Raw genomic sequence first — 12,800 nt, forward strand, 5'->3', positions numbered from 1 at the left:
GTAGGCTCTTCCATGTAATCCAGCTTTTAGTGTCAGCAGGAAAACATGTTGGTTGTCTTCAAGTCCAACATGACCTTTAAAAAGAAAATCAGCATGGCAAGTTTTAGTCAGATATTAGTCCTATTATCAGTTGAATCCTGCATTTTCTTCCTAACTTGTATGGGTGCCCTAATGGTGAGGAAGAAGAAGTAACAGTTGCCTTCTAATTACTTCCCAAAATAGTATGTGTTCTGGTTGATTGCCTTCCAAATAAAAAGACCTGGAATTTATTTATTTAATTTTTAAATTATTTTATTATTTTTTGTGGGCGGCGCGTTGGGTCTTTGTTGTTGCATGCGGGCTTTCTCTTGCAGTGCGTGGAGGCTACTCTGTGTTGTGGTGCACAGGCTTCTCATTGCGGTGGCTTCTCCTATTGCGGAGTATGGGCTCTAGGCATGTGGGCTTCAGTAGTTGTGGCTCACAGGCTCTAGAGCTCAGGCTCAGTAGTTGCGGCGCACGGGCTTAGTTCCTCCGCGGCATGTGGGATACTCCTGGACCAGGGCTCAAACCCATGTTCCCTGCTTTGGCAGGCGGATTCTTAAGCACTGCACCACCAGGGAAGTCCCCTGGCTTTCATTTAGAGATGCACTGTAGGAAACAGGATTAGGGTTCCCTTGGGGCTATCTCCGATAAGCTCCTACCCCAGGGACCACCTTGCTTCCCAGTGGGAGGCCCCCTGACTGAAATGAGGAGGCCCCTGGGAGCCCAGAGCCCTGCCAGATCTGGGCTCCTGTGCTCTCTGCTGAGCCACTTCCATTTAATAAGCAGAAGATGGGGAGTGGCTGTTTCCTCCAATAATATTCGGAAAGCCAGTATGGACTGCATCACAGATACAACATATAAAGGCAACCCTTCTTTTATTTTTAAATTAAAAACAGACTCAAGCCCTTGCATGCTAAATTAGCAGAGGATTCATCAGTTCCTCTTGGGGTTCCTCATCCCCCTCCTCAAATTCTCCAAGAACCCCCGAGGACCCATACTGCCAAAAGGGCAGCATTTGGAGAGGTGGTTGGTCCCACTTCCATGCCTCAGAAGGGAGAGCCTGGAGTGTGAGCCCTGTTCTCCTGCTGTGGCTTCACACGGCCACAAAGGGTCCCTGCTAATAGCTGTCGGTAGCTGGCTCACCCCATCCACTGCTGTTCCAGGCCTCTGGGGGGTCTTCAAGGAAGCCAAGCACCCTCCTTGGCCAGGCTTGGCTCAGGGTACTCTCTCTTGGCTTCCCAGAAGTTGTGGCTTTTGGCTTCAGTCCCACAGGGCCATCACCCTACCAACATGTTTCAAAATTGGTTCAGCAGTTGGGTGCTTGTGGAACCTTAGTCCTCCCCAGGCATCTGCATGCCTAGGATGAGGATTGCTTTTTCTTTTCAACCCTTTACGCACCAGGCATCTCACTTCATTCACTTTCTTGAACAGTGGGGCTATCTTCACCCTTCTATAAGGAAGCTTCCTTTAGGCAGTGGTGTGTTGGTAAGTGTGTACTAAATAGCTCTCTGGAGGGGAGCTTCTGGTTTGTAGTGTTAGCCCATTTCTGTGGTATAGGTACTTCCACCAAGGGCTAATTTCAGACTACCAACTTGGCATCATTTGTCCCAGAGTTGGGAAGTGATCCCAACAGTTAGTCCTCACAAGCTGGTATGAGGTGGCTCCAGCATACCTCTGCCTTTGGGCTCCCAAGGTGATTTATCTTCCTAAGGTCACCTCTTGTGGATTTCTGCTCCCCTTACCCAAGAGACAGAGATAGAAAAAAAACCCCAAGTTCATTTTTCAGCACAGTATCTCACTACATTTGGTTTTCAGCTTTTCTTCATAAACTGATTTGCCTCATAAGCATCATACAGTAGGCATTGGCTGAAGGCAGTCTTGATATGCCTAAAAGAGAAGTGAATGCAGTAAAGAGACAAGATTCCTGTTAGATATTCTACCATGTTAAATTCAGAGAAGTACAGAATAGGGCTTTTAATTGTTGAAGATTTAAATGTTTATTTTGTAAGTTTCTTTAAAACATCATGTACTCGCAGTACAAAGAGAGTCCACACTGTGAATTATCTTTTCATGATGGAGCATTGTTCTTATGACATTTTAAATTCATAATGATTGTCATAGCTTTCTCAAAAGCTGGTGGAAAATGCATTAATATTTAAAAAGAAACCAATCGATGAACTTCATTTATTTCTTAGGTGCAAGGGAGCAGCCACGAGAGAGACAGATACGATGGATACCTTTGTTGATTCTGCTTGGTACTACTTCAGATATACCGACCCTCAGAATACTCAGAGGTAAAGAAAGCCCTGCTGAATTCTTGAGCATGTGTCAGTCTGGGTCTTCCAAGAAGCAAACACCAAGATGGAATTCGATGGGCAAGAGATTTATGGGGGCAAGTGCCTCTAGGGAATAAGGAGGTGAGGGAGCAGGAGTTGGCAGGGCGAGCCCTTGACCGTGATGCTGGTCTGACACCTGTGAAAGGAGAGGGCGGAGGTAGGAGGATGGCGAAGGAAGAGCCTCAGACCGCACTGCAGCTTGAGAAAGTCTCGAGCAGGCTGACGGGAAGCCTCAAGCAAAGCTTGTCCATTAGAGAGTCTCAAGTCAGGAGGAAACGCCTGCTGTGGTCTGCTCCCTATAGGAGGGCATGGATTGTGTGAACACCCAGTGGCTCCAAAGACAGAAGAGCTAGAAGCTGTTGATCAATTGTGCTCTTTGAAACAGGCTCTTGTAGGGAGTGTGTTCGATTATTAAATTAGATTCTTCACAGCCAAGTAAGTCCCAGGTACAAGAAAAATGAAAAGCAGAAAAAGGAAGGAAGTGCTAATACCCTCGTTGGCCCTGTGGTGAACTGCATTTATGCAGTTGTAAAGTTGTAATGTTACTTACTTAACTGAAAATAATGATGTAACTATTCAGGGAGGATAGGAGGGTAGGGAGTGTGAGAGAGCTGAGAAGCATGACTTCTTAGCACATACAGTCGCTAGATAATTTCCAAAATTGACAGACGAACAAAGAGCATAAACATTTTTTAATAATTGCCAGAAAAAACATCTGAAAGAATTAAAAGTGGCTAAGTGACAGGTGAGGGGTGGGAGGGAGGTTAGTGAAGGAATGGGGCTGTAGACCACTGTTTTAATTATAAACCTTTTGGTACTATTTGATTTTTTTCAGCTATGTCCATGTGCTTCTTTGACAAAAATAAATAAATAAGGGAAAGAGAGCAGTAGGTAGATAGGTAAAGAAGGAAATGAGAACAAAAGAAAACTGGTACAGAGCACAGGAAAACCACAGACACTGTGCTTCAAAGACCTTGCCAGCTTGCTCTTGTCCATGGGAGAACAATTATACTGAAACCCCATAGTCCACGTATGAAAATGCCCCCATTTTCTTCGTTGGTTGTAAGATAATACATTTCCAGGGAGACTGGCCCTCCTGCCTGCCCTGCAGTCCTGCGGATCTGTGATTTGAGTTGAGGCTGTGCAGAATGAGCAGGATCCGGAGTAAACAGCAGCCGGCAGAGGCAAGAAAGGATACAGGGCGACTTCTGTGGCTGGGAACCACCGGGGCAGCCCCGGCTAACCCACAGAGGGGCCCCTCTTCTGGGTCTTCCTTCTAGAAGGGGCTTTTGGTGACTTCCAGTTAGGAAGAGCTGCCTTAGAATGCAAGGGAAATCAGGCTCTCCGCCTCTCAGAATGCTTCAAGGGAAAACCTTCTTACAGATGAGACTTCAATTTAATGATGGGACCCTTAACTGGTGAGAGGTATGTCCCGAGACCTTCACAGCCCCCAGTTTGGGAATGCCACGTATCACATCATTTCCTTTGAAAATGCTGCTGTTTATTTCCATGCTGGCTTGCATTCTCACTAGGTGGTTTCCAGGAAAGTTCATAGATCCCTTCAACATCTCACTGCTCAATTTATTTCAAACTTACTTTCAGGCCGAGTACCATTCTTGACTTCCCTTGCTTTTCTGTCACCTGCATGAGCAGTTAGATTTCTCTGGGGAAGCATTTTTCACAAAGAAACATTATTTAAAATTTTATCAGAATTCTGGAATAGTAACTGGAGGAGAGAAAAACAAGCTGCCTTAAGATGCAAACACATGGTGTTTGGCCAGGCCCACCTGCTGAGTGCCAGGGAAAAAAGTACCTTGAGGTGTGGGGAAGAGAACTCACATATATGTGAGACCATGGAGTGTATACACACGTACACACAGTGTACACACACACACACAGAGTGTACACACACACGGAGTGTATACACACACACACACACACACACACACACACACAGAAAATAAAGTGAGTGGCATTTCTTTTCTTCCCTAGCATCCATTAGGACTAGGGAATGATGCCTCCAGTGAGGAAGCCTTTCTTTTAGGACCTCTCTTGACTAAAAAGTATCTATTAGGTGACAGAATTAGGCTGTTCCATGTTAATTACTCCAAGTATGCTCAGTGCGTTCAGGAAGCGTATGCAGGCTCTTGCTATCTGCATTTTGAGGCTGCTTTAAAAATAAGATTGAATTTCTGTTTTATTTATTTATTTTTTGGTTTATAAAATGTAATTTTATGTTACTCTGCTGTTACATAGGGCATAACATTTTCACAAGGCATTTTTGGGACTCCAGTCGATATTATTAGCAACGTACAATAGTGGTCCAACTCTCTAACAATCACCAGACAAACTGGACACCCTCTCACATGTGCACAAATCTGCATGGAAAAGTACTAATTTTAGACTTGGACTTGTGTACTTTATTTCCCCTTTCTAGTGTATTAAGAAATGACATGCATGTCATTTCTTAATGCACTAGAAAGGCAAACGAATTTCTGTCTTAAAATGAACTTTTAGTGTCTGCATGAGCGTCTCCATTGTACATGCCATATTGCCCTCTATTGGTAAGAACTCAAAAATCTTGATTGTCTATGGTAATAAAAATTAAAATAAATCCAGATAGTCAAATATGCATTGTACAGAAATACCCTTTTTGCTGGTATGTTTTCCTTTTGTCCTCATTATATATGAAAATCACATTTGTTAAAATATGTCAATAATGGCTTCTGAAACAGTTTTTATAAATTTCATAAATTAACACTGCTCTGACATTTTTCTCCTTTGTTATATAAGCTTCTCTCATTATATTTTAATAAGAAAATCACTGTTTTTCTCTGACATAATTTATTTCAGGGAATATGCAAATTATGATTGGTCTAATTTATGCAATTGTGACAAAGCAGGGTTTTTTTATAAATGACCATCTCTCTTCCTCCCAGCCCTTTCAGCACAGCGTTGGCAGATTACTGGATGCCTGTGGATTTGTACATTGGAGGGAAAGAACATGCTGTCATGCACTTGTTCTATGCAAGATTCTTTAGTCATTTTTGCCATGATCAAAAAATGGTCAAGCACAGGTGAGCATTTATACTGCTTTGCAAAAGAATTCAGTTCCTTGAACAGCAACTGAAGGCAGGTGTTGGTTCTTCTGAAGCAAGGGAAATATATGTGGCAGAAGAACTCTGTTTTTCAAGCATACTTTAGAGGTCATTGTCAGCCTTAACCACTGGAAGTCCATTTATGTTGCTTAGTCAGTTCTAGGCCGTGGTGTTTGCCTGCTTGCATAGGATCTTCCCTTCAGCTTTTCTCTGTTGAACTGAGTTAAGTAGTTGAGATTTTCACTTGTGAGGCAGAGAAGAGCGGTTCATAATGTCACACAGCTTTTTATAGCTTCTCATGTGAGGTCATGTTTATCATATGGTCCCTTGGTGTAAGCTATGTTTCCAAGCTTGACTGAATCCTGTCTCAATATGTCATTCTGATAAAATGGATTAAAAGCTAGGGATCACATTGTAAATCCATTGATAAATTCTTTTCTTGTTGGTCTATAATATATTCCCCATCATGTTCAGAAAGATGTGTGTGTGTGCTTTTTTCCCATGAAATGTATCATATATATGTATATATAATATATATATATTATATAATATGTATTTAATATATTATACAATTTAAAAAATAAAATTAACATCCATACACCCCCTCCTTAGATTAGGATATAGAGTATTACAGGTCCTTAGATTACCCAGGGTGCCCTCACTAATCAGATCATCCCCCTTCCTACACCACCCACCCCTCTCCCATACAATCCCTATCCTGAATCTTGAATTATTCATTTTCTTGCTTTTCTTAAATGTATTACTTCTTTATATATATATTTTTTAAATTATTTATTTATTTATTTTTGGCTGTGTTGGGTCTTCGTTTCTGTGTGAGGGCTTTCTCTAGTTGCGGCGAGCGGGGGCCACTCTTCATCGCGGTGCGCGGGCCTCTCACTGTCGTGGCCTCTCGTTGCGGAGCACAGCCTCCAGACGCGCAGGCTCAGTAGTTGTGGCTCACGGGTCTAGTTGCTCCGCGGCATATGGGATCTTCCCAGACCAGGGCTCAAACCCATGTCCCCTGCATTAGCAGGCAGATTCTCAACCACTGCGCCACCAGGGAAGCCCATACTTCTTTATATATTTTTAAACAGTATGTGTTGTTTAGTTTTCTGTGTTTGAACTTTGTATAAGTAGAATCATATTTCATGTATTCTCTCTTGCTTCTCTTGCTCAGCATTTTTGGGGATTCATCAATGTTCCTGCATGGAGTTATGTTTCATTCATGATTCACTGCTATCTGGTATTCCATTACATGGAACGGAATTTCTAATACAGAGCTCAGTTTATGTCTATACCACCATTAATGGTCCTTGGGCTGTTTTGTGTAATTAAGAACAAAACTGCCGTAAGCATCCCGGTACGTTTCCTGACATACGCGTGTTAGCAGTTCTCTAGGATGTGTACCTGGAGTAGGATTAGGGTAACCACATGTTCAGCTTCACTAAGAAATGCCAGACCGTTTTCCAAGTTGGTTATATAAACCTACACTGGCACCAACAGAGGTGAGGGTCCTATCACTCAAGATCTTCATCATTACAACATATAGTACAGCCATCGCTGTGTATCTGCGGGGGATGGCTTCCAGGACCCACCACAGATACCAAAATCTGTAGATGCACAATTCTCATAGTAGGCTCTCCTTATCCATGGGTTCCACATCCTTGGATTCAACCAACCTTGGATCATAATCACAGAGGGCTGACTGTATTATCTAACTTTTAAAATTTTGTCAAACTGGTGGTTATATAACGGATCACTTTGTGAGTTAAATTTGAATTTAAAGACACTGCTTACTTAATGAAGTTTAGCATATTTTTATTATGTTTATGGACTTCTGTGTTTCCTCTTCTGTTAAATCCCTATTTGTGTCCTTTGCTCTTATTTCTTCTGGGTTGTCTTTTATCAATTGTAGGAGTTCTATAAATATTCTGGATGCTAATCCTTTATCAGCTATATGTATTGCAATATTTTATCCCAGTTTTTGGCTTGTCTTATTTTTATGGTGTCTTTTGATGAACGGAAACTTTTTTTTTCTTTAATGATTGTTGTGCTCTTTATTTTTTTTTATGTCACACATGGATTTCATATATCTTTTTATATCTTTATTGGAGTATAACTGCTTTACAATGTTGTTAGTTTCTTCTGTACAACAAAGTGAATCAGCTATATGTATACATATATCCCCGTATGCCCTCCCTCTTGAGCCTCCCTTCCACCCTCCCTATCCCACCCCTCTAGGTCGTCACAGAGCATCGAGCTGATTTCCCTGTGCTATGCAGCAGTTTCCCACTAGCCATGCATTTTACATTTGGTAGTGTATATATGACAGTGCTACTCTCTCACTTCATCCCAGCTCCCCCCCCCGCCCCCCACCCCATGGTCCTCAAGTCCGTTCTCTACATCTGTGTCTTTATTCCTGCCCTGCCACTAATGATGAATAGAAACTCTTAATTTAATGTAGTACATTTTAATAATCTTTTCCTTTATGGCTATTGCTTTTAGTGTCTCAGTACCTTTAAGGGAACAGTCCATCCATTTCCCCACTGATCTGCAGTGCCCTCTCCATTATAAATCCAGTTTTCATATATATGCAAGGGCCTATTTATAGGGTCTTTATTTTGTCCATTAGTCTATTTGTTTTTTGACTATAATTGGACCTTTGTTCTTCCATATAAATTTCAGATTTAGCTTGTCAAATTCCACAGAGATTATCTATTGGGAGTTCAACTGTAATTGCATTGGATCAAAATACTTACTAATATCTTTTCTCACTCTTCCTACTTGCATCTCTGACTTTAACATCTGAAATCATTTCCCTTTTATCTGAAATACATACTCTCCCTTATATTGAAATATATCTCATGTTTTTTAGTGAAGGTCCATCTATTATTATTTATCTAAAAATACATTTATTTCAACCTCATTTCTTAGAGTTTGCCAGCTCAATAACACAGTTAAAACATTTTATACACGTTTTATATCTTATCTGACTTTTTCACTTGTTTTTCATCAGGACAATGATTCAGGCCCTCTTGTCTTCCATACTGCCTGGAGCATAGTTCCTGGGATTTTTTTTTCAGTTTTTGCTGTGTTTTGTTTTTTTAATACAACAACCTTTAGAATATTTTTTAGTTGCAGAGAAGAAAAGGGGGGAAAATCTGGTTATCTCCTTGTCCAGATAACTTCATGTTAACAATTTAAAAATTAAGTAATGAAAAAGTAATATGTCTAAGGTTAAAATTTAAAAATTTAACAGCACAGAAAGTGAACATTGAAATCTCCCTCCCTGCATCCCACCCTCTACCCATCTCCTCAACCTGTTAAATTTCTTTTGATTTCTTTCCGAAAAATATTTTGCATATCTCCATATTTCTATTGATATACTCATTTTTAAATGTTACATATATATATATATATATATGCCTTTTACATTTTTGATATATCTCAGTGGTCGTTCTACATCAGCATTTACAATTTATGCATAGTATTCTGTCATATGGATATACCATAATTTATTTAAGCAGTCACCTAATTTTCTAATTGCTATTAAAAAAAAAAAGTCCAATGATGCTCTTTATCTATGTGCTTAGCAGGCATTTGGGATCATATCTGTAGGTTCAAGTCCTGACACTGGAAAATGCTGGGTCAAAGAATATGTATTTTTAAATTTTTGATCCTTAAAAAATATATTACTTTTAGAACCTCTGTAATGCAGACTAAAATCCAGTTTCATTAAAATGAAGTACCTTGAAAGCTCCCTCCCTTTTCACCCCATGCTCAGACCTGCTCCCTCATTCTGTGCATGCATACATGGATTAAAAGTCTACAGAAAGCTAATTTAGGATATAAATTAAATGCTTAAAATAATTTCTTCTCATTAGCCCCAGAGACCTTCATGTGTAAAAATTAACCCATCTGCATCAGAAGGACACTAAACACATTAACAGTGTTAATCTTCAGAGAAATAAATTACAGTCACCCCTTGGTATCCATAGGGGATTAGTCCCAGGACCCCCAAAGATACCAAAATCTGAGGATGCTCAAATCCTTCATACCAAACGGTGTAGTATTTGCATATAACTTACACTCATTCTCCTGAATGTTTTAAGTCATTTCTAGATAACTTATAATACCTAATACAGTGTAAATGCTATGTAAATAGTTGCCTGGGTGCACCAAATTCAAGTTTTGCTTTTGGGAACTTTCTGGAATTTTTCTTTTTTTTGAATATTTTTGATCTACGGTTTGTTGAATCCACGAGTGTGGAAACCACAGATAAAGAGGGCTGACTGTCGTTAAAATGTTTGTAACTTGGATTATAGAATTTACCATTCTGCCTTGCATTTTCTCTACGGAAACTTCATTACCTCACTAGATAAAGATTACCCTGGAGAATGGAAACTGTGTTCTGTTACTATCATAGTCTCATGGACATTATATATTCTCAGTGAATATTTGTTTAAATAAGTTGAGGTTAACCCCTTGATATAAACAGATAAAAGTTTATGTTGTTCAAAGGAAATGTTCTTCTTGGGATAAGGAGAGTTGGATAGAGAGAGGTTTAGTTCAAAGGCCAAATACAACATGAGAAATATTTCCTTCTCATGTAGGTCTAGAAACAAAGACCATAAATGGCTTCTGGCTCCTTAACAGTAGGGCACATTTCTCAGCTTTGGAACAATTATTTGTAGAAGTAATGAATGAGTAAATAAATTATTCAAAGGCTCACTAATTTAAGGTGTAAGACAGGCCCTGGCTACTTTTCTGATTTCTTTACAGTGTTTTAAAACTATAGTCAAGGAGGAAAAATGCTTGTAGCATTCCGACATAATTTAAAATACAGTTTTGGATGTGACTTGTTTCTGTTCAGATAAATTTCTAATTTGCAAAGCCTCAAGGGACACCTGGTATGTGCCTTACCATCAACTTTAAGGGACAGCTGTATGGTATAAATGGAAATATACCTAGGCAATATATTTTTTTAATTCTTCACAAGATGGTATGTTCTATTCCATGCCCTCCCACCCCCCAAAAAGAGGGAGATTTATTTTAAGTACTTAGAAGGCTGACTTTTTTGAGGAAGGTGCAGAAAGTCATCTTATTTCTGTTTCTCAGCACAGTTGTCAGAATTACTCCTGTTACATTACATCAGGGCAACAATAGCCCCTGAAAACTATTTCTGAGTGTTACCTGTTTATCAGAGGTGTTTTGGTAAACCACTTGGCCTCAGATGAAATGAAAATCATCTACTTTCTGTGATGAGTAATTCAGAACTCTCTGATTAAACATTTTTTAAAGCCTCCAAACAATTTTATCAAGCTGGCCTAAGAGGAAATTTTGAAACCTGTCAACCTTATGTGTGTATTTCTCTCTGTTTATTAGCTATTTTTCCTGAAATGTGTATAAATTGGAATTTCATGTCCATTTCTGTATTCTTTTTGATTAGCGTTGTCATTTCAGAAGGGATTTGAGACTACAACTGTTCCACTTTTGTTTTCATTTCTCAGCCACGTGGCCACTGTCTCAGGTAGTAGCTCTGGACTGGGAGTCCAAAAAAACCTCTGTCCCGTCATCACATGGGCCTGTAATTAGTGGTGTGGACAAGAGACCTAACCCCTTTGGTTCTCAGTGGCCTCATAGGTTAGGGATTCAGTCACCTCTGAGCCCTCTTTTCACTCTATGATTCTGGTTAAATGTCTTCAAATATCAATATAAAAGTAAAGGTTTATGTAGATTTAATAGTCTTCCTAGTTCCTAAAAGAGCCCTGGCCCTTTCTTTCATCACTGATACATTTAGGTCTGCAGTTTGAACTTTCAGGAGGTCTCTTTACCCTTTATAAGAAACTGGCCTCTGGGTTGGGTATGCCATCACATGGGACAGCAAGTGCCTTTATTTTGTGTCTGAAACACCAGGTTGATGATTAAGCTGGAATTGATGTCAACAGGAAATTTGCAAAAGGAGAAATACAAGTGACCAATAAACATACTATAAAATGTTTATCTCTCTAGCAGCAAAAGGAATACAAAATAAACAGCAGTGAGGTACTGTTTTCCGTATAGCATCCCAATGAGAACAGCTCTCTCATATACTGCAAGGCAATTGTGAACAGGCTTCATGAAAAGCATTTTGGCAGTATATAGTGAGAGCTTTAAAAATAGTCACACTTTTGGACACTATTTGCACTTCTAGAAATCTATCCTGAAGAAATAATCAGAAATGCAAACTTATACAGCAAAGTGTTCCTGTAAGTATTACTTCAAGTAGCTAAATGTCCTGAATCTAACTGCCCCAAAATGCTGAGAAAGGGCAAAGTATACCCCACCTTAGGGAGGATTCTTGTACAAAGAATGTTGAATAACATGGAGAAATACATCTTAGTAATGAGAAGTGAAAAAAGCAAGACAGAAAATTGTAGATAGTTTGATTATCTCTGTCTTTATATGTACACATATACCAATACACATACACAAAGCAAGAGAAAAGACTAGAAAAAATTATGTCAGCATGCTAATGCTATTTTTCTCTGGATGATGAGCTTATTGATGATTTTATTATTTTTTAATGGATTTTTTCCAGATGTTATACAATGATTATGTAACTTTATAACAGAAAATAAAGCAAAGTCGTTTACAGTTTATATTCTGAAGCAGGGAAGTGCACTGGGCCTGCCAGTGTGAGTATGAGGTTGGCACCAGCCTTGGCTGCTCGTCACCAGGATGCTGGAAGGCACAGAGGGGTACGCTCGGTGGGGGGTGTGTGTCTCTGCTCATCTCCACTGAACTGGGGTCAGGAAGCCTTTTCTCCCCCTTTGTGAGAGACAGCTGTAACACGGAATCTTGTCAGTTTTTGTTCTTGCTCTTTCATACAACTCAGACACTAAATTCCCTGAATCGACTTTCTCCCTGCAGTTCGCAAACAACGAAGGGGCGGGGGGGGCGGGGGGTGTCGGAAGCTGCTGCTCCCGTGCTAACAGCCACCTGCTGACTATTGAGAGCTCAGCAGGTCCCCATCCATGGTCCGGGGAACTTTTTCTGATCACACCAGAAATGGAGCTATTGGGAAAAGGCAAAGGAAGAGAAGAAAAGCCTTACTTGAGTCTCGCCGTAATGCTAAGGCTTCCTTCCATGCCCCTGGTTAGCTGCTAGGAAATGGAAACTGTGATATTTTAAGATGAGCCATGTCTTGATACTTAGAAACAGGCTAATTATGTGAACATGATGGTCCTAGACTCAGGGCAGGGATGAAGAGCAAGGTGAACTTAGTCTGAAAAATCCCAGTTAGAAACTATTTTCAGAGATCCATGGCTTTCTGTTTTCTTCTTTTCAGATCTATAGTAGCCGC

General features: G+C 40.1%; 1 protein-coding gene across 2 annotated transcripts in view; it reads left to right on the forward strand.

Annotated features, from left to right (window-relative positions):
* LARS2 (leucyl-tRNA synthetase 2, mitochondrial) overlaps positions 1-12,800 on the forward strand; it is a 161,609-nt gene that overhangs the window by 118,339 nt on the left and 30,470 nt on the right. For both annotated transcript variants that reach the window (XM_029243573.1, XM_029243575.1), the window contains exons 13-14: positions 2,217-2,315; positions 5,297-5,434. In XM_029243573.1, coding sequence (XP_029099406.1) covers positions 2,217-2,315; positions 5,297-5,434 — 237 coding nt within the window. The remainder of the gene's footprint in view (positions 1-2,216; positions 2,316-5,296; positions 5,435-12,800) is intronic.

Source organism: Monodon monoceros, unplaced genomic scaffold (genome assembly GCF_005190385.1).
Source record: "Monodon monoceros isolate NGI ecotype Baffin Bay Population unplaced genomic scaffold, NGI_Narwhal_1 Super_Scaffold_3, whole genome shotgun sequence".
NCBI lineage: Eukaryota > Metazoa > Chordata > Mammalia > Artiodactyla > Monodontidae > Monodon > Monodon monoceros.